The 23,701-nt window shown below is 44.0% G+C and overlaps 1 protein-coding gene across 1 annotated transcript in view; it reads right to left on the bottom strand.

The window, feature by feature from the left end:
* The window catches only part of SACM1L (SAC1 like phosphatidylinositide phosphatase), a 146,382-nt gene that overhangs the window by 38,392 nt on the left and 84,289 nt on the right, over positions 1-23,701 (bottom strand). The window contains exons 10-12 of the mRNA XM_069958554.1: positions 20,337-20,423; positions 19,167-19,235; positions 4,111-4,190 (exon numbers count right to left, since the gene is read on the bottom strand). Coding sequence (XP_069814655.1) covers positions 4,111-4,190; positions 19,167-19,235; positions 20,337-20,423 — 236 coding nt within the window. The remainder of the gene's footprint in view (positions 1-4,110; positions 4,191-19,166; positions 19,236-20,336; positions 20,424-23,701) is intronic.

The raw sequence follows: 23,701 nt of genomic DNA, 5'->3' as shown, positions 1-23,701 counted from the left end.
AATAGTTCAGTATGCAGTATTAGTAGGTGTACCTACTGTATATACCATCAGCTGCTTCCTGTGTACCTATTAGAGCTAAAATCAGACTCTCCCCCTCCAGGCTGGGCTGCCCTGCTCTGTTTTGCTTGTCCATAAAATGGCCGCCATGGAGGAGCATGTGACAGTGCCCCGCCCATTGTCACATGCTCCTCCATGTCAGCCATTTTTCGGACAGAAACAAAACAGAGCAGGGCAGCCCAGCCTGGAGGAGCAGAGTCTGATTTTAGCTCAATGAGGTTCACAGGGAGCTGCTGTCAGTATATACACTTACTAATACTGCATACTGACCTATTTTACTATAAAGTGGCCAAACCCTATAAAGAAGTAGGGGTTTTCATTTGTAAAGGATCCTTAACTTTATTATTCAATCTTTCCACTTTCTTTAATAGTCTCCAATCACACTCCAGTTTCAGCAAGGAAGCGGCTGAAGACTTTGTCCTTCCTGTTTAGTAATCTCAGTTATGGCACTGTGAAATGGCTACCGACAATGAATGGGCTCCCCATGGGGAGTGATCTGAACTACTGCACCACCAGTCTAATGTTTTAAGTTTTAATAGCAGCATTAAAACGGTTTAAGTTTAACTATAGTTTCATGTGACTTTTTAGTGCACGCTGTACTGTGTATGTATGAGAAGCAGGACTATATCTGGCCTTTCTATCACTAGCATATGCATATGTTTCAAGGCATTAGGCCTCTTGTACACATATGTGATTACTGTCTGCAAGTGGGGACAGTATATAGACCCATAGATTTGTGCAGCCTGTTATTGTTGGCAGTATGGGGAGTGTCATCTGTAGGCTGCCCCCAATCAAGGACTGTGCATTACAGAGGCATATAAAAGCTGTATGGTCATCATAAAAACTTTTGATCAGTTGAGGTCTAAGTGCTGGGACCTCCACTAAGGACTGATCATAACTCAATCATGTTGTAAGGAGTGCCAAGCCAGTCACTTGCAATAAATTCTTTTTTTTTCTGCTCTCTCGATAGCAAATGACACCTCCATAATTAAAGATATGATTAGCCCCTTAAAGTCCCCAGAACACTAAGGAGGAAGGTATGTGTGTTCTCTCCGATGCACTATTAGGAGCACTGATGCAGCATTGGCTCGCTCCTTCTAATGATAATCAATGGACAGAGAATATATACATGTAAATGTAAATACATTTTAAGGAAAAGTAGCAGAGTAAAGGGATTGGAAAAATCATGTGGAAATATGGGAGATTTAGCAGGAAAATAATGGTTAAGAAGAGACATGGTTGTGGAATTTCATTGCCATGATAAATATGTCAATTGAATGGTCATATTTTCAAGTTTAGTTTTTAATGTTTAGTACTTTAATATTATGAAAAACAAAAATTATTATTAAAAATTAATAACCTTGACAATGGTAGGTATTGTGTACATGGTAATAGGTAAAATACACGTTGAACCATCCCCCTCCTATAGACTAACAATTTGTTCATTCATTATCTTTTCAGTCTCATTCCCCCAGTTCCCCCAGCTTTCTGCTGAAGACACAGAAAAGTGTGTCTGAGCCATTATCTCTGTCTCTTTTCTGAACACCCTCCCGTGACAGCACATGTAAACTGTGTCCCTGGCCAGGAGGGTTAGTCGCAGGAAGGTCACCAGAAACAAACTCAGATTAAATCCGACATGGAGAGAGAGGAGCGGCTGCACATCACACCTATGGCTGCCAAGCCTATTTTAAAAAAAACAACTTCAAGATGTTGGAATATGAATTGATCAAGCCATATCGCCCCGTGTACCAACGTGCAGGTCTCCTGGTTCACACGGGTCCCTACGCTAACTCCACACCGTGTCGGCCAGTGACCGCCACCCCCGCAAAGCGTGCACATGCAGGGAAGGGAGGCCATGGAATGGCCCTGCAATCCCCATGTCACAGGACCAGACCCAAAGTGCCCCCCCAAAAAAGTCCCAGCCAGCACCACCGGCGAGAAAGGCTGCCCCCAAACACCACAAGTATGGATATGGCATTACACTCACCAAAAACTGCTGCAGACAGAATGGGAAAAACATGGAGGTACTGTCGTGTGAGCACAGGTATATGCTCTGCTGACTTAGGTCACATGGGTCATTTATAAACTCAGATTAACCCTCTCTGCATTGCATTGCAATGTTTACATGAGCTGTCTCGGAAGGGAAAGGGGAGAAGGGGGTTAGAATGGGACAGACTGAATAGCTCATACACAGTTTTCTGTCTCTTCAGCAGAAAGCAGCAGGTGGAAGTAGACTGGAAAGATAATAAATATGGAACTAATTGTTAGTAAGTTTAATAAGTATGAAACGAATTGTTAATCTTGTTAGCGGAATACCCCTTTAAATCTGTCTGACATCCCTCCATTAGCCTAACATTTGCACCCTAACATTTGGCAGAGTGTAAAACATAGGTGCCCAAAGCTTTGGCTGTACAGGCAAGATGGGAAATGTGGTTTTTGAAACAGCTTGCAGGCCACAGTTTGATGAACTGGAGGTGAACCTATTCTACACATAACATCTATAAATATTTCTAAACCTTTGGGATCATCAAGTGAGAGGACTGCCACTCTATGCCTTCCACCAATCTCAGTTAATTTCTCAACCACACGTCTGAAATGGGAATATCCCTTAAAACGTACTGTAAGTACAGTAATGCAAGCTGGTGATATTGGCAAGGGGTTATACAGGATTATAAAAACATAGTCTCTTTTTGTGTGTGGTTTTGTAGCGCAGTTGAATAGAAGTGAATGGAACATACAGTAGTTGCAATACTACAGACAAACTGAGGACAAATGTGGTGCTGTTATTGATGAAAATCTCTCAGTAGTAGAAGCTGTAAAGATGATGGAGGGGTTCCCAACTGAATATTATGACAAAACGGATGTCACAGTTAAATACAATATTTATTTTATTCATCATTGCAGTACTTACTGCACAGCATCTTTGTTTACAAAACACAGGGTAAAAACTCATGCCCAATAAAGGAGGTTACTTTCATAATTGGTTTAGCGTTCACAAAATAATATACAGGTTAGTGCCCCCTTTAAGGCCAGTCCTGCACTTCCCACACGCAACCCTTAGAACATAACTTAAAGTGACTCTGTACCCACAATCTGACGCCCCCCCAAACTGTTTGTACCTTCGGATAGCTGCTTTTAATCCAAGATCTGTCCTGGGGTCCGTTCGGCAGGTGATGCAGTCATTATCCTAAAAAACTACTTTTAAACTGGCAGCCCGGTGCCCAACGGGCGTGGCCTAGATTGTGTATGCATTAGGCTACCACAACCTCTCTGTCCCTCCTCCCCGCCCTCATCATCATTAGGAATGCTCCAGGCAGATTGCCTCCTATTCCCCACCTGTGTCAGCCCGGCACATGTGCTGGATCAGGGCCTGTGCAATGTTCAGACAGAAGTAAATGTCTCAGTGGCATTACTAATGATGAAGAGGGTGGGGAGGAGAGACGGAGGGGTGGTGCAAAGTTAGGGCACAGATACTCCCGTTTGACACAGGGCTGCAAGTTTAAAAGTTGTTTTTTAGAACAATAATTGCATCACCTGTCGAACGGACCCCAGGACATATCTTGGATTAAAAGCAGCTATCCGAAGGTACAAGCGGTTTGGGGTGGGCAGATAGTGGGTACAGAGTCACTTTAACTTATGATGGACAAGGGGTGATGCTGTCCCATTTATCTTCTTTTTCCACTGTCCTCTTTTATGGGAAATAAACAGCCTACGCTTACCTCTCTGCACTCCCTCGGCATTCTTCTGAAGAGTCTCTGGTGTACCCCTGGTCACAGAAGCTGGCACTAACATGACAAACTCTTGTTAGGAGTAACAGCTGCTCAGCCAATTACTGACTTCCATGGGACAGCGGTGCGGATAACCCCTTTAACTGTAGTTACCTCCCTATTATAGCTCCACCTTTTCTTTCCCAGAAATCCCCTGCTTACCACTACTATGGCATCCAGATGCTCAGCTACCCCCTCTGATGAACACCATGTTCAATTCCACATTTAAAACTACCCCAAAAAAATATTAAATAAATCATAACCGATACTGATATTACATAATTACCTAACCATTCCATTTCCAAGGCCATCTACCATCTGTGAAAAGGTTTGTTCTAGTGGTTTTTCTGAACCCTTTTGGTTAACCTAAAGGATATAAAACACAAAGTTAATACACTTGTTCAAGGCATTTTGGTTCCTTAAAGGGATTGGTTCCTTTAAAAGGAACCAATCATCACAATTGTGCTGATATAGTTCTCAGAATCATAGCCGTGGCTGTAGCTTTAGTAAGGAGAAAAAATACTTTTATTCTGCAGCGCGAGGCGGGGAGAGGGGCATCAACTAGTCATGGCTCTCTGCCTGTCTGTGTGCAGTGCAGGGAGGATTGACAAAGAGGCAACAGGCAGAGAGCGGTGACTAGGCACAGGCGGCTCCCAGTCCAGATGACTAGTTGCCGCCCCTTCTCCAGCCTCTGGGTATAATAAAAGCTGCGGCTGGTACGAGCTGCACAGTAGCTCTATACTTTGGTTCTCTTTAAGTGTCCCACTGTCCCCTTTGAAAACAACAGCAATGGAGTCAATAGAGAGCAATAATTTAAAGTCAACCAAATCAAACAGTTTTTAACCCTTTCATGACCCAGCCCAAAAGAGCTATAGCTCTACAGCGCCATGTAAGGGCTTGTTTTTTTTCCAGGAACAAGTGTATTTGTAATGGTGCCTTTCAATCTACCATCACATGTGTAACAAAACCCCCCAAAATATATATTTTTTAGGAAAATAAAAAATTGTGAAATTGGGAGAAAAAACTTTTGGGAGGTTCCCGGGTCTAAATAACGTACTTTACAATAAAAAAAAAAAAAAAAAAAAAAAAAAGACATGATACAGTTATTCTATATGTCAGTCCGAACACAACCAAAAGCAAGTTTACAGAGGTTTTCAAAAATGTTTCTTTTTTTTTACAGAAAGCCTTTTTTTTTGCAAATAATATTAAAATAGCCCCATTGTAATTCTTATAATGTTTATGGTTATCATTTTTTGCACCATGATCTCTAATTTTTACTAGAATCATTTGTGCAGATCGGATGTCTTGATCACTTTTTAATTCATTTTATATATACTGTAACAAAAAAAATCAGCAATCCTGGCATTTTCCCTTCTTTTTGTTTCACTGTTAAAGGAACACTATTGTTATATTTTAATAGATCGGACAATTACGCACACTACGGTATATAAGATGTTTCTTTATTTAATTATTTTTTCATGTTTTATTTGCATAAAGGGAAAGGGGAGCAACTTAACTTTTATTAGCATAAACAGAAAGGAAATTCAGAGGGCACTCACCGCGAAAATGATTCTTTTATTCTTGTACGTGCAACATGGACACGTACGCCGTGTAGGTGGCGGGGGCGCCTTGTGCAAGGTGATTTAACGAGTGACAGCTGTTTCGCAACAAAGTGCTTCTACTGACTATTAGTGTCTATTGCTACATAGAGTGAGCAGGTTGCACCTGGTAAACCCTGGTTAGCATTTTTAACAGAGTAGTGTCAGTCTCTCTTTCTATAGGAGTTTAACTTTTATTAGGACTTTGGAATATTTTTAAAAACATTTTTACTTTTAGCATTCTTCAAGTCCCCCTCGAGGTCTTGTACATGCATCCATTAGATTGCATACACTGGTCAATGCTATGCCATGGTATACCTGTGGCAGACCTATAAGCAGAACACTGATCGGATCGCACAGAGGATGGGCTAAGCTCTGCGGCGGGGACTGGAGCATGAAGCAGGGTAACCTCTGGTAACCGCTCCGGTGCAGGACGGGACAGAGAGCACTGGGATGATGTAATATGTGAATCATCATCCCAATTGTGCCTCCCCCGTCCCTGCTGTTATTATCTGTATTGTGTGGGCGGCCATTAGACCCGGATAGACAACTGCTGGGAGAGCTGCTCTCACCAGTAACCCTCTCCTCAGTCAGAGCTGTCAGCCCATGCTCAGTCTCTGCTGTCCATGTAGCCGACCCGCTTTTAATGACAGGCTGCAGCCGATCAGCGAGGGTGAGGGCCCGGTTGCTAATAGCAGCTGTTCCACACCAGCTATGAAGCAAACTAAGCACCTGAGCTTGCTCTGTAGCTGCATATGCAGGGTTGTTGTACCGGTATGTCCAGGGTTGTCTGGTTCAATGAAGAAATCCCGGCTGTTGATAAAGACCTGTGAGGTCGGAACGCGTGCAGCTTTCACGCAATAAAGATTTGCACATGTAATTACAGTTGCGAGTGCCGGGATTTCTTCATTGATGCAACAATTCTACTACGTGCACCGCACCACAGATGAGACCGGAGTGCCGGTGGTTCCGGTATTTGCCAGGGTTGTCTGGTGACAGGCGTTTGTGGCATACCAGTACGTCTTAGATTGTCTAGAGGTTAAAGAATCTAAAATTTAAAAGGAAGCTACTATTAGCTTAGAAGCATCCAACCTGCTGAAATGTCCCTATAGTGCACAGGGCACTGAGGATGAAGGTCATTTTCTTACCTTGATCCTCTGAGCCATTTTCGTGAACTTTTGGATATGTACATGAGGCAGTTTGGTGGACTTGAGGTGACACTACCACCCTAAGGCCCCGTTCCCACTGAGCAAAGCTAGCGGAATTCCGCGACGGAATTGTCCGCCGCGGAATGCCGTTAGCCTCCCGCTCATAATGGGACTCTATGGGAGGCGCGCGCTGCTGCTCTGTCCGCGCTGAAGAATGAACATGTTCATTCTTCAGCGCGGACAGGGCAGGAGCGCGCGCCTCCCATAGAGTCCCATTATGAGCGGGAGGCTAACGGCATTCCGCGGCGGACAATTCCGTCGCGGAATTCCGCTAGCTTTGCTCAGTGGGAACGGGGCCTTACACAGCTGGGGTCCTTTAACAGGGGCTCATCAGTTCTCAGAGACGCTCAATTACCCAATGATCGGGTAACAATGCATTTAAATGGCCACATGAACAATCTAGCTATTGCATTCCTTGTGAAGATTATGCAAATCTTGCTGATTGGAACTTGTTTGCGGCTTGCCATCAGGCCAGGTAAAAGGGCCTGAAGATCTACACAAAGTTACAAAAGTCTGATGGTGGAACGTAAAGCATTCAAAAACAGCAAAAGCAGGCACTCTCATATTTACAGCTGCATTTTGTAATTTATCAAGGTGTGTAAAAACTGTCTTTTTTTGTTGTTGTTTTTACATATGTAAGCTGCTAACCAAAGCAATCATTAAGATCACTGCCTAAGAGAACTGAAAATTAATAATCTAATCATTTGTCATTGGCAACAGTAGTAGAAAGGGGAGCGTCATACTAAAACATTAGGGCGGGGCGTTTAATCAAATTTATTTGATTAATTTGCCCTGAGGACGGCTTACGATTAGATTTTTTTTTTTAAATCGTGAATTGAAAAAAAAATTCCTTGCTCTGTTCTGCAGGTGGCTCCGCCACGCTCAGGGTGCATTGGACCAGAGGCGCTGCAGGAATGATGCTGCTACCCAGCCAACTCGTCCGCTGGGGCCAACTTTAAGTAGCTTCTGTTCACCGCAGTGAGGGACACCGCAGCCAGCCTGCCTAACTCTGGGGACATCACTCCATGTCACAACTGCACAGCCTCTGGCCCCTGCCACCCTACACAACCTTTAAACAACCACGCAGGGGGACACACTGGCCAGCCATCCAGGAGTCTGGGAGACACCTCTCCAGGTTGCCGCTTTACAGCCTCTGGCCCCAGCACCACCCGCTACACCTGCACCCCCACCACTACCTTCATACAGCAGAGTATCACACTCGACCTCTATTTATCCATCCATCCATCCATTTACTCATATGTATAGTGTTCCATGTAAACAGCAAAAGGGCCAGTACAATGTACATGGAAGAGACTGTCACAGTATATTCACAATGTATAATCTTCTCCATGTTTACTATGCTGGCCCTGCTGCTGTTTATACAGTCACTGTAGTAACACAGTATATACAGCTATCGACAGCTGGGGAAGGTGGTGGTGGTGTGTGTGTGTGTGTGTGTGTGGGGGGGGGGGGGTTGAAGATAATGCAGGGAAGAGTAGGGATAGATTTAGCAAAAAAAATAAATAAATTGAGTTTTAAATCGAAAATCATCTATAATGTGTAAAAAAAAAAAAAAAGACACAAGATTTTATTTTTTGCCATATCGCTCACCTCTATGAAAAATCTATTACAAGTACTTTTTTAATTTCATGATTACAGGGGTCAAGAGATCATCAGTAGAGATGCCTGAACTTTTGAAAAGTTCGGTTTAGCAGATTTTCAATTTTTTGGCGTAAAATTCAGGTTTGTCCAAATGAAACAGCTAAAATATGGCAGCTACACTACACTACTGGGGCCCTTTTGCAGTGACAACCGCAAACAAGATGTGCGCTTTTTCACAGCAAAATTAAATAAATTATAATATATATATATATATATATATATATATATATATATATATATAGATAGATAGATATATATAGATATAGATAGATATATAGATAGATATAGATAGATGATATATATAGATATAGATAGATGATATATATAGATAGATAGATAGATAGTATTGCTTTTAATGGGAGAACCCTTAGAGGCCAATCTCCAACTGCTCCAATATCATCTGCCCCCAGTCCACCTTTGTCTTATGGGAGATGGAAGGCAATTGTACAGGAGTTTGACAAGGTAAGAGAATATGGCTTTCTAAGGGACATCCTAAATGGCCTTACCTTGTTTGGTCGATAAAAAGGGACTACCTCTTACAGTACCTGCATAACCTGGGGACCCGGTGAGTAGGTGCAGTACATGCCAATGCAAAGGCCTCATGGATAGCAGACCGTGGCGATCACCAAGCCTTCCTATGTCCCCAAGGGTCAGAGGAGTGTGACAAGAAATATGCCCTGCACCAATGTCAAGGGGCTGAGTTCAGGACATGGAAATCACCTCACAGGAGCAGAAAAATATCCCTGCAAATGGCCTATTCCCCTGGAAACACCCTCTACATTCACAGGTGACCAACTGTGTGCCATGACAGGCGAGAGAATGCCCAGAAGTCTCAGGGGCCAGAGGTCAAGCCTACATCTTGTCCCAACTTCAGCGGCTTGCGTTAGAAAGCTTCTGTTATGCACCCTTTGGGCGGTTATCTATCTATATCATAAAAATGAAAGTCTGTCTGTCCCGTATAGACTTTCAAACGCCTGAACCGTTTGACCCCAAATTTGGCAGGCAGATACATTGGGTACCCGGGAAGGTTATTGCGAAGGTCACGTCCCCGCCAGATGTACAGGAGAGGAGGGGGAGGGGGAAGAGCGGCGCCCCATAGAAATGAATGGGAAAATCTCCACACAGCGCAAACAGGTGATATAATTAGCTGCATGTCTCCAGCAGTAAACGGCAGTTGGGAGCCTTAGCCACCAATAGAATTACTGCTTTCATTTTCACAGGGAGCTGGAATCTGAATGGTTGCTAGGAAAGCTGCCTCACAACATCCACAGAAATAACTGGTAGACCCCCTACTCCATCTATACAGTACATGTATATACAGGACACTACAGGTATACAGGACCCCCTACTCCATCTATACAGTACATGTATACAGGGCCCCCTACTCCATCTATACAGTACATGTATACAGGACCCCCTACTCCATCTATACAGTACATGTATACAGGGCCCCCTACTCCATCTATACAGTACATGTATACACGGCCCCCTACTCCCATCTATACAGTACATGTATACAGGGCGGTATTACCAGCTGCTGCTGCCCTAAGCACTAAACCTGAAGATGCCCCATCCTCCCTCACCAATTAGCATCTGGATAGGTAGGTAATAGCTTCAGACATCACATTTAACACCGCCAGACCAGACCTGACCAATACTGCTATACTGTGACTGGATAACACCACCATACCAGACCTGACCAATACCACCATACTGTGACTGGATAACACTGCCATACCAGACCTGACCAATACCGCCATGTTGTGACTGGATAACACCACCAGACCTGACCAATACTGCCATACTGTGACTGGATAACACCGCCACACCAGACCTGACCAATACCGCCATACTGTGACTGGGTAACACTGCCATACCAGACCTGACCAATACCGCCATGTTGTGACTGGATAACACCACCAGACCTGACCAATACCGCCATACTGTGACTGGATAACACCGCCACACCAGACCTGACCAATACCGCCATACTGTGACTGGGTAACACTGTCATACCAGACCTGACCAATACCGCCATACTGTGACTAGATAACACTGTCATACCAGACCTGACCAATACCGCCACACTGTGACTGGAGAACACCGACACAACAGACCTGATCAATACCGACACACTGTGACTGAATAACACTGCCATACAAGACCTGACCAATACCGCCATACTGTGACTGGATAAAACCGCTATACCAGACCTGACCAACACCGCCACACCAGACCTGACCAAAACCGCCATACTGTGACTGGATAACACCGCCATACCAGACCTGACCAATACCGACACACTGTGACTGAATAACACTGCCATACCAGACCTGACCAATACTGCCATACTGTGAGTGGATAACACCGCCACACAAGACCTGACCAATACCGCCATACCCCCCTCGAAAAGACACCAGATTTTCTGGCAAGTCTGAACGGCAGGGTACTGCCCCTCTGCAAGGTGCTACCCTACGCACCAGACCATGGGTGCCTAATGGTAAATACGACCCTGCAGGTATACAGGACACTACAGGTATACAGGACCCCAAAACTATACACTACAGGTGCACGGGACCTCCACCAACTATATACTAGAGGTATACAGGACCCCAAACTTTACACTACAGGTACACATGACCCCAAAAATATACACAACAGGTATACAGGACCTCCACCAACTATATACTACAGGTATACAGGACCCCAAACTATACACTACAGGTATACAGGACCCCAAAACTATACACTACAGGTATACAGGAACTCCACCAACTATATACTACAGGTATATAGGACCCCAGACTATACACTACAGGTATACAGGACCTTCGCCAACTATATACTAAAAGGTATACAGCACCTTCACCAACTCTATACTACAGGTATACAGGACCCAAAGCTATATACTACAGGTATACAAGAACTCCACCAACTATATACTACAGGTATATAGGACCCCAAACTATACACTACAGGTATACAGGACCTCCACCAACTCTATACTACAGTTATACAGGACCCTCAAACTATGCACTACAGGTATACAGGACCACCGAACTATATACTACAGGTATACGAGACCTCCACTAATTATACACTACAGGTATCCAAGACCCTCAAACTATAAACTACAGGTATACAAGACCTCCACCAACTATACATTACAGGTATACAGCACCAACTATATACTACAGGACCCCCGAACTAAACAGTACAGGTATACAGGACCTTCACCAACTGTACACTGCAGGTATACAGGACCTCCCTCAACTATACACTACAGGTATACAGCCCCCCCAACTACACACTACAAGTATACAGGACCTCCCCAACTATGCACTAAACTATAAACTATACATTGTGGGTATACAGAACCCCTCCAACTATGCACTACAGGTATACAGTAATTTCACTGATTAACTCAGATGAAACAATACCTTTAGCTTGGCCTCCTGGGCACCTTAGAACAAATCTAATTAACACACTGACACTTTATACCCAGGCAGCGCCGGGTACATTTTCTAGTTGTTTCTATTATGCATGCCCAGTTGAGCAAAGTGGTTTGGTTGTGCCATGTTGGCAACATGTTATGTTTAAGAAAAGAGCCTGGTAGCAGTAACATAGCTAATTGTTATGGGGTTAGTTTTGTTGGTGTTTAGCGTGTTAAAAATAGGCTACTACAGTGACTACTACTGCCGTCTTTTATAAAGGATGATGTTTGGTGACTATTTTATGTGGAGACTCTAATGGACACCGTTTGCTAAGTGCTAGAGGACACCTCTTCAAAAAGGGATTTCTAATTCAAAGCACACTAAATAGATTTAAAGTGCCAGAAGTCTTCTGTTATCTCGTCACCACTACAAAAGTCACCAGACTCTTAAACGTTAAAGGCAGGGCTGTGGAGTCGGAGCTAGTTTTGGCTGGAGGCGGGAAAAAAAATGTACTGACTCCGACTCCACCTTTAAAAAAATCTTTAAAAAATTTAGAATTGAGTTTTGATATGAATTTTATAAGTTTTGCTCATCAATATATTTTATGAGCAACATTCTAATAGGACACTATTAGATAGAGATGGTCTGGGAAAAGTTGACAGCCACTATTTGGCAGTTTGTTTCTGAGCTGGAAGATTCAATTGTGTGGGGGGAGATCTGTGCTGTTCTCTTCCTGGATGATTGTATATGAGCAGCAGTGTAATATGGAGATATCCTGTGTAATAGAGAGAAGGAGGAGAAGCCATAAGTAGTGCAGCAGTAACTTCTGTCCTCATTATGGTGTTTTCTCTCTGGGAGAAGATTGTGTATTTTTCTTCAGTGTTCTATGGCTGCAGTAGGCTGTGTGTGTAGGCTGTGTGTATGAGTGTGTGTGTGTGTGTGTGTGTGTGTGTGTGTGTGTGTGCTATGGCTGCAGGAGGCTGTGTATGATATGGCTGAAGCAGGCTGTGTGTGTGTGTGTGTATGTGTGTGTGTGTGTGTGTGTGTGTGTGTGTGTGTGTGTGGGTGTTATTGCGCGCGCCCACAGTGACCCTCAACATCACTGTGTGTGACCCCTCTATATCACTGTGGCTGACCCCTCTTTATCACAGGGATCTGGCATTGTTAGCAGTGTTTCTTTGTGTATGGTGAATATTTAGTTAGAAACATAGAAGACTTTCAGCAGGAAAAGACCATCTAGTCTAGTTCTGAGTTGTTCAGGACATGGAGGCTGGAGACTTGCTGCATCCACTGCACACACAGAGCAGAATCTGCTTTATATGCAGTATTCCTTTATTCATTTAGAAGTTGCACCAGGATCACGTAGGACATTAGGGAGAAGCTGCTGAGCCAGTGTCATAAATAACTCCCCTGGTATCTGACCGGCCATTTATGAAGGAGCAGGAGTCGGATCTGATAAAATTTAATAGTCGGAGCTGTGACTTACCGACTCCACAGCCGTGGTTAAAGGTGCACTCTGTACCCTCATGGATGCCGATTACCTGAGCAGTTTACAAGTGCCTTATCAATGACTTTAAAGAGACTCTGTACCCACAATCTGTCCCCCCCAAACCACTTGTAGCTGCTTTTAATCCAAGATCTGCCCTGGGGTCCGTTCGGCAGGTGATGCAGTTATTGTCCTAAAAAAAAAACTTTTCAACTTGCAGCCCTGTGTCAAACTGCCGTGGCCTAGAGTATCTGTGCCTCAACCTTGCACCACCCCTCCGTCCTTCCTCCGCACCCTCTTCATCATTAGGAATGCCACTGGAAGGATATTTCCTATTCCTCTGCAGTGAACACTGCACAGGTGCCTTAACCATCCAGCCCAGAATTCCTGCCTGGGTCATTTCTAATGATGAAGAGGGCGGGGAGGAGGGACAGAGAGGTTGTGCCAGCCTAATGCACAGACACTATAGGCCCCGCCAGTTTGACACAAGTTAAAAGTTGTTTCTTAGCAGGGGCGTAACTAGGATTCATGGGGCCCCATAGCAAAAAAGTGTATGGGGCCCCCCCAACATATTACCTGTACCGGCAATATGGAGCTGTCCCCCTGCCTTTGGCAGCTCTGAGACGCTGTGCCCTGGGGTGGGGGTGGGTGAGTGGTAGCAGGCCACTCGGAGTCCCTGCTGGTTGGAGCAGCTCTGAGTCCAGGAGGGTGACCTCCATTATACAAGATGCTAGGGAGGCTAAATGACCCCATTATACAGGATGCAGGGAAGCTGAGTGACCCCCATTATACAGGATGCCAGGAAGGCTGAGTGACCCCATTATACAGGATGCCAGGGAGGCTGTCTGACCCATTATACAGGATGCCAGGGAAGCTGAGTGACCCCATTATACAGGATGCCAGGGAGACTGTCTGACCCAATTATACAGGATGCAGGGAAGCTGAGTGACCCCCATTATACAGGATGCCAGGAAGGCTGAATGGCCCCATTATACAGGATGCCAGGAAAGCTGAGTGACCCCATTATACAGGATGCCAGGAAAGCTGGTGACCCCATTATACAGGATGCCAGGAAAGCTGAGTGACCCCATTATACAGGATGCCAGGAAAGCTGAGTGACCCCATTATACAGGATGCCAGGAAAGCTGAGTGACCCCATTATACAGGATGCCAGGAAAGCTGGTGACCCCATTATACAGGATGCCAGGAAAGCTGAGTGACCCCATTATACAGAATGCCAGGGAGGCTGAGTGACCCCACTATACAGGATGCCAGGGAAGCTGGTGACCCCCATTATACAGGATGCCAGGGAAGCTGAGTGACCCCCATTATACAGGATACCAGGGAGGCTGACTGACCCCATTATACAGGATGCCAGGGAGGCTGAATGACCCCATTATACAGGATGCAGAGAAGCTGACTGACCCCATTATACAGGATGCCAGGAAAGCTGGTGACCCCCATTATACAGGATGCCAGGGAAGCTGAGTGACCCCATTATACAGGATACCAGGGAAGCTGAGTGACCCCATTATACAGGATACCAGGGAAGCTGAGTGACCCCATTATACAGGATGCCAGGGAGGCTGACCCCATTATACAGGATACCAGGGAGGCTGACCCCATTATACAGGATGCCAGGGAAGCTGGTGACCCCATTATACAGGATGCCAGGGAAGCTGAGTGACCCCATTATACAGGATGCCAGGGAGGCTGAGTACCCCCATTATACAGGATGCCAGGGAAGCTGAGTGACTCCATTATACAGGATACCAGGGAAGCTGGTGAACCCCATTATACAGGATGCCAGGAAAGCTGAGTGACCCCATTATACAGGATGCCAGGGATGCTGGTGACCCCCATTATACAGGATGCCAGGGAAGCTGAGTGACCCCATTATACAGGATGCCTGGGAAGCTGGTAACCCCCATTATACAGGATGCCAGGGAAGCTGGTGACCCCATTATACAGGATGCCAGGGAAGTTGAGTGACCCCATTATACAGGATGCCAGGGAAGCTGGTGATCCCATTATACAGGATGCCAGGGAAGGTGGTGAATCCCATTATACAGGATGCCTGGGAAGCTGGGTGACCCCATTATACAGGATGCCAGGAAAGCTGGTGACCCCCATTATACAGGATGCCAGGGAAGCTGGTGACCCCCATTATACAGGATACCAGGGAAGCTGGTGAACCCCATTATACAGGATGCCAGGAAAGCTGAGTGACCCCATTATACAGGATGCCAGGGAAGCTGGTGACCCCCATTATACAGGATGCCAGGGAAGCTGGTGACCCCCATTATACAGGATGCCAGGGAAGCTGGTGACCCCCATTATACAGGATGCCAGGGAAGCTGAGTGTCTTCCAGCTGGCAGTGATAGTTACCATCCTCCTGCTGTGTCTCCTCCTCAGGCCCTGTGCACTCTGCCATGAGCGAATATCTCACCCGCGGTGGGCGCTGGGGGTGGGGCTTGCCGCGCTGGGGGCGGGGCTTAGCGGAACGTCCCGGGACTGTTCCACTTGTGGAGAGGGGGACACTGGTGCAGGACGCTCTGAGCCTGTGTCCGGGGGAGGTGCAGAGGTGTTTCAGAGGGGATTGCAGACGCTCCCTTCTGCATCTCTGGCAGGGTGCTTTGCTATCAGTAGCGTAGCTACCTTAAAGACAGGGGAGACGGGCAAGGCGGCCCCCGGGCCCCCTGTAGTCCGGGGCCCCATAGCAACTGCCTTCCCTGCCTTCATGGTAGCTACGCCATTGTTTCTTAGGACAATAACTGCATCACCTGCCAAACGGACCCCAGGACAGATCTTGGATTAAAAGCAGCTATCTGAAGATACAAGCGGTTTGGGTTGGGCAGATTGTGGGTACAGAGTCACTTTAAGGGTGCCTTCTCACCTACCAGATCCGCAGCCGATCTCACTTCTGCGGATTTGCAGCGAGATCAGCTGCAGATCCAGTATCATTCACCCCTATGATAGCTACACACAAGGTTTGAGATAAGGGGAACGGGGTAATCTCACAACTCAGGCTGCAGTACCACCCTGCACCACCAGATGTCCCCTTATCAAAAAAACAACCCACACTAAAATTTATACAAACAAACACTGGGTTTTAGTTTTTAAAAAAAAATATATATATGATTTTTATTATGTATACATTGGTACCAAATACAAAATATTTCTCATAAGAAAAAAGTTTAAAAATGACCACAATAAAAAAGTGCAATACCATAAAAAGCTGGTGTCAGCAGATATACATCATCATGGAAGGTGCAGCTATGATAATCTCTTTTAATTCTAATCCTCTGCCTCAATATGTCACACAGGGGTATATATGTATCTAGGGACTTCATGATCTCCTAGTCTCCCATATGCTTACATACAATTGCAAGAGGTATACAATCAGCTATTATTCTCTTCTGATTCTATTGCACTCACCCATGCTGCCAGAACACCAAAGAGAGCCGTCCCTACGTACGTTTCGTTATCTTCCTCAGGGAACTGCCCCTATCTATTCCTTACCCCCTTATATATGTCTGGATCCCAATTAGTTTACCCCTATGATAGCACATACTCGCAGCGGGATTGACATCCCACTGTGAATATGTGCTTTAACCCCCCGCTGTCCGCAGCCCCGCCGCTGCATCCAGCAGCCTGCATCCCCGGCCGCATCCTGCAGCCCGCCGCCAAGAGCATACAGTACGTGCTCGGTGGCGTGGCTGCAGTGAGGCTGCCGGCTCCGGTCCCGCTCAGATCAGCTGAGCGGGACCGCAGCCTCACTGCAGCCGTGCCACCGAGCAGGTAATGTATGCTCTCGGCAGTAGGCTGCAGGATGCAGCCGGGGATGGGGGGGGGGGGATGCTGCAGGATGCGGCCGGGATGGGGGGATGCAGGCTGCAGGATGCATCCGGGATGGGGGGATGCAGGCTGCAGGATGCATCCGGGATGGGGGGATGCAGGCTGCAGGATGCATCCGGGATGGGGGGATGCGGCGGCGGGGCTGCGGACAGCGGGGGGTTAAGGCACATATTCACAGCGGGATGTCAATCCCGCTGTGAGTATGTGCTATCATAGGGGTGAATGGTACCGGATCCGCAGCGGTTCTTGCTTCGAATCCGCAGAAGTGAGATCCGCTGCAGATCCGGTAGGTGTAAAGGCACCCTTAGAGAGTTTTTTTTTTCGTTTGGCAAAAGCACGTCCTACTTTATAAGTTATGTTTATCTTTATTATGATAGTTAGGCTCTACATTTATGAATATTCACCTTCTGGCCGATTTCTAACGCACCTCACCAACACCAAAGGGTGTCCCTGTGGTAACTGCAGATAACAGTATTAGGGAGTTGGCCCTGGGAAACTACAAGATCTATCAAAATCATCAAAAGTGTTAAAGAGGAAAGAGTTATAGCAAATGGCCTGTGAAAACAGCCATTATTTTGGACGAACTTCAATGCAAACTTTGCAAAAAATCAATTTGTGACTAAGCAAATTTTTCAAAAGTTCATAAAAAACTCTAACAGGCAAATTTAGTTTTCAGGTTTGGAAAAGCATGCCTGCTTTTGCAAAAAAAAAAAAAAAAATAGCACCACACCCTTTTTCAGGTTGTGTGTGGTACTACAACTCAGCTCCACTTACTTCAATAGAACTGAGATATAATACCACAAACAAACTGGGGACAGGTGTGGCATTTTAGGAAGAAAACAGCTATGGTTTTAAAATCATGACAACCCCTTTAATCTGCTTATTATCTTTTTTAAGGCCCCATTCACACGTCCGTGTCAGTTTTTACTGTCAGGAAATCCTGATCAGGAGACCTCAAAAGTCATCAGGAAAGTATCAGGATTTCCTGACAGTAATCCGTTTTTACCATCAGGAAATCATCAGGAAAAACCTTCAGGATTTCCTGATGAGTAAAAAAAAAAAGTGTTTCCAACAGGGGCATGATGAGAGTTGTACTTCTGCAACCTGGATGGCCACAGGCTGCAGAAGTACAACTCCCATCATGGCCTGTCAGCAAGGCATGGTGGGAGTTGTACTTCTGCAACCTGGATGGCCACAGGCTGCAGAAGTACAACTCCCATCATGGCCTGTTAGCAGGACATGGTGGGAGTTTTAGTATTGGGGGGGACAGGGCTGTGTATCTCACCTGTCGTTGGCGGAAGAACAGCGGCGGCAGCTGGTGGGAGTCCCGGGGCGGGCGGGTGCAAGCTGCTGCGGACTCGGAGAGGGAGGGGGGAACAGAGGTCGGGGTGGCGGCGGGGTGATGCGATGCGATGCGGCGCGGTCATCGGGCGGCGGCGGCGGGATGATGCAATGCGGCGGGGTGATGCGATGCGGCGCGGCGGGGTGATGCGATGCGGCGGCGGGGTCAGCGGGCAGCGGCGTGATGCGATACAGCGCGGGGTCATCGGGCGGCGGCGGCAGGGTGAAGCGATGCGGCGCTACCGGGCGGCGGCAGCTGATGTCCGGGTGCAGGGATCCCTTGGGTGGTGGCGGCGCGGCGTTCGGGCAGCGGGGGTGCCGGCGGGCTGTCAATCATCCGGAATCACGGGCACTTTCCTGATGTACATCAGGAAAGTGCCCGTGATTCCGGCGCCCCCATAGCCTTCTATGGGGGCTTCCGGGACGGAATTCCGGACAAAAATTGGACATGTCCTATTTTTTCCGGATATATTTTCCGGAACGGACACCCTTCCGGAAAAATCCGGAAGGGTGTCCGTGACCAATTAAAGTCTATGGGTCCGGAAATCCGTCCGGATTTCCTGATAGGAAATCCGGATGGTTTTTCCGGACGTGTGAAGGGGGCCTAAATCAGTATTTAAAAGAATGTTTCAAGCATACGAACATCAAGTACTGCAAACAAGATGAATGGAAAGGTAAATGATTTTTTCAATTTGTTGATTTTGGTTGCAAATGCTAACTAAACAATTCTAAAGAAAATTATAAAAAGACATACCAAGTTAATTATAACTTGCTTTCCATAACAAATTATCTGTGAATCAAAATGTCGCTGAAACCCATCCATCTGTAAAAAAGAAAGTACAGATAAACAAAATTTATATATAAATATAAAAACTAAAGGTTTTAATAAATGAACACTACCAGCTTAACACAACACCTCTTCCACTGAAGAAAAAAGGTCCAGGAAGCCAGAAATATCCATTGTAGTGATTAGCGAACTTACCGAATGTTCGGGTTCGGCCAAACCCCAACACTCAGCATTTGACTTCCAGTGGCTGGTGAAGTTGGATGTAGGCATAGGTTGGCGAACATTCGGCAAGTTCGGTTTCCTGGACGAGGTGCAAATTCACTCACCACAAATCAATTGCTTTCTACACAAGTATAAATATTTTTTTTACTAACTAATATACTGCTAACTGGACTGACACATAGGCCCAGTCATCAAGGCACATAGACATTTAAAAGCATTTTGGGCATTCATTTTAAGTGTGCCATCTAAATAATTGCAAACAACTGGGAAAAGCTGCTTAGGCTTGGTTCACACTGCGTTTTTGCAATCAGTTTTTCTCATCCGTTTTTTTGCCAAAAAATTTTGCATTGCAAATTTTGCATTCGTGTGCATCCGTTTTGATCAGTTTTTCCATTGACTTCCATTGTAAAAAAAAAAAAAACGGATCAAAACGGATCAGTTTTTTTTTAACGAACACAATAGTAGTGTCAGCTACATTTTTGTGTCCGTCAAAAAAACGGATCCGTTTTTTTTTTTTTTTTTACAATGGAAGTCAATGGAAAAACGGATGGACACAAATGCATCAGTTTTTTCATCCGTTTTTGCAAAAAACGGATTGCAGAAACGCAGTGTGAACTCCGCCTTAATAAATTCATAGATTACCACCCTGCCTGCAAATCCAATTTATTGTATGTGTGAATATAGTCTAGCATTGTAAGAGGATGATGTGAAAAACTGCCATTCTCTAGCAATACATGTAATTGCCAGATTATTTTCTAATTGAAGTATACAGAGAAGCATTTCAGAAACATTTCAGCCACACGTATAGTATTTGAGGATGTATAGATGTTGCATGGCAGTAAGCAGTCCAAGAACACTAGTGCTTTAGGACTTGTAGCACACTTAAAATGTGACACATAACTAATGCTTACTTACATGATTTACAGCATTGTTGATCTGAGGCTTTGGTTTGTATTTCAAGTTTGGTCTCTGTGACCAGAAAAATGGAATTGATCCACGAGTCTGGAAAGAAAACAACATTTATGGCAGTTTTGTGCTCTAGGTAGAGCAAAGTATTATGCAATATTTGTAACTTTATATATGAGCAGAAATAAAATAATGTTTTGGCACAATACAGTTGATGGACAATGTAGGCGCTAGGAATATTTCCCAGCACATTTCCCTATTGTAGACAGCAAACGAGGTGCAAATACAGCCTTGTTAACCCCTTGCCTTTGCAGCCTGTTTTGGCCTGAATGCCCGGGGCCTATATTTCAAACCTGACCTGTCTCTCTTTATGTAGTGATAACTCTGTGATGCTTTTAATTATCAGGGTTATTCTGAGATTCTGTTCTAGTGACATTCTTCTTTATACTCGTGGTAAACTTTTGTTGATATGCTCAGTAGTTTTTTTGTAAAAATAAAACAAACAAAAAAAAAACATTTGTTCAAAAGTTAGAAAAAGTTACGTTTATTTATATTCAAAATTCTTTTTCTAAAAAAGATAGTTGTGCCACATTTTCAGGAAAATTTCAAATTCTGATTTTATTAGGGACCAGTTCAGTTCAGAAGTGTGACAACCTGATCATTTTTTTAATTAATTTTTTATGATGTGGTACACGCCATTTACTATACGTCACATATGACATGTTATCTTTGTCAACTTGGTAGGATTACAGCCCTATCCATTTTATATAGTATTTGTTAAAGTGTATGACATTTATACTAAAAAAAATTGGAGTCTTGCAAATTGTAAGAGCTGTAATATTTTATTTTTTTCACCAGTGGAGTTATGTGAGGGCGTTGGTTTTTTTTGTGGCATAAGCTGACGTGGTACACCTTTTGGCAACATGTGACATTTTGATAGCTTTTTGGTATATTTTTTAGGGGGAGGGATAACAAAATTGTTATTTTGGGTAGGTTTTTTACGCCGTTAATAGAGCAGGATAATTAATGTAACAGGTTGATTGATGGTGTCATTACGGATGCGGCGATACCAAACGTGTATTTTATTTATAGGGGATCATTAATAATGGGGAATATGTATATTTATTTATTTTATTTAATTATTGTGTATTTGTGTTTTTTTTTACTTTTACTCTTACTTATTTTGATCCCATATAAAATACATTACAGCACATGATCTGATAATAACTGTAGGAGCTGTCAGTTCCTCACTGATAGCTCATACATACATGCAATCAGACCCCTGAGAGTGACAATCAGACCTCTTAGAATGACAGCTTCAGAATGCAGTCTATCCTCTCTAATTGGTATATCGAGCGAAGATAGGAATATTTTATTTAACTTTGGGTTCATTGAGCCATATTTATTGTTGCATACATGCCTACAATTTCATGCAATATGCAACTTTTTGTATGCCGCAACACGGCATACAATACATACAAATACAGTCAGATTGCTGCAAACTTCAGCATGCAGTTATGCATTTCTGTATTCAATTATTTCTGTAACCCTCAATGAGACTTCTGCACGTCTCCATAGGTATCATATTTTTGGCTTAAGAAGCATTTAGGTTTTAGAGGAGGAAAATTGGGAAAAAATACTTTAAACCAAAAAGTGGGCTAAAATATTTGTTAACAGACAATTTTTGTTTTATGCACTTTCATTTTTTCCTCCTTGTGACTGAAAGGCCATAATGCTCGCATTTTTCCCCCTAGAGGACCCACATGAGCCCTTATTGTATTTTGCAATGCCAGACTTTTTCCCTAAAACATGGTGCGAAACTGGAAAAAAAATTGTGATGGGAAATTGGGAAAACGACATTTTCCTTTTCGTCAGGTTTCGTGTTTACGCCGGTCACCCCGTGGTAACCGCCATGTTATCTATGTCCCTCAAGTCCATAAGATTACTGATAACTATAATTTTATTTTATTTGATTGCTTTTAAAAAATTTAATTTTTTTTTTATAAAAAATAAAAAATAGGTTTAAAATTGCTTTCCTTGGGTCAATAGACAACCGGGGATTATTTTTTAAAGTAATTTAAATGCAGCTGTAAGTTTTAAATTTTCACCTTTTCATCTTTATCATTTTCCTACAACTAAATGCAGCAGGAGACTGGTAGTTTTGTGCAAGAACAAAGCAATGAAAGAACTGTCAGCACTATCCTTTATAGTTATGCAGGCACTGTAGCTAAGCTCATCATTGAATGACACACTGGTATAAGGGATCTGTGGATGATGCACTGTTATGGGGGCTATAATCATATTTACACACCTTTCATTCAATCAGTGGTATGTAGTAAAGACAAAGTACATTTTTTTGCAAAAAATAGCAACTCATATAGGTCTGTAGGTGAAAAATTTAAAGTGCTATGGCCTTTTAAAAGGAGGAAAAAAGAAAAGTGAAAAAATGAAAATTAGCTCTGTCCTTGATGGGTTAAGAACCAAGGCCTACCCTATTTTTTCAAAAGTTATTAGAACATAGCTAATAACTTTAGGAACATTAACTTAAATTTAACTGTGATTTTGAGAGTTAGTTTTATGACAAAATGTGCATTTTGCTCAATACATTCACCCTTGGAAAAAAAAAAAAGAACTTTCATAGAAGAAAAATGTGTTTCTCAACGTTTGAAACGAGAATTTACACTTACAATCTAGTCACAGAAAACGCATTACAACTCGCAAACATGTAACCCATTTTTATTAAACATACAAAGAGGAGTTTGAGGTGGGGGCCAGTGGACTCTTGTGCATGCACTGGTATTATATGTTTTAGGTGCATCTGTGATCATTGTATCTCATATAACCTTGTTCAGCGTACTGTGGGCATGATTATTTACTACATGCATTTAGGTGGATATAGGAATGAATTGGCTTACATATAAGAAGCACATGCACTTTAATTTTAGCATATAAATGTCCCAGCAGTATGGCCTCCCAGGTCTTGTTTTTAATGTATTGTGATGGGATAATTAATAAAGTTTTGATTTATATCCATATTTGGATGATGACAAAAATATGTGGACTATGCGCCGCCAATATTATACGGTGCTCAGTAGACAGAAATAGGAACAGTACCAATCAAAACTAAAGGAAAGGCCTGTCATATATACTCACTGGCACACCAAATAAAGAAAAAAATATGTATCTTTCTTTCATATAAAATCAAAGTAACAAACATCACGCTGGGACATAAATAGTTAAAAACATAAAAAAAAATAAAAAAAATATACATCAAGGGGCCCCACTACATATAGAAAAAAGCCCTCAGAACACTCCTACAAGCAAAAATGGCAAGGCCCATATCCAACCAATAAATCTGAAGTGATAGCTATGCC

Source organism: Dendropsophus ebraccatus, chromosome 2 (assembly GCF_027789765.1).
Source record: "Dendropsophus ebraccatus isolate aDenEbr1 chromosome 2, aDenEbr1.pat, whole genome shotgun sequence".
NCBI classification, from domain to species: Eukaryota; Metazoa; Chordata; class Amphibia; order Anura; family Hylidae; genus Dendropsophus; species Dendropsophus ebraccatus.
Note: the sequence above shows the minus strand (reverse complement) of the source record. Positions and strands in the feature narration are given on the sequence as shown.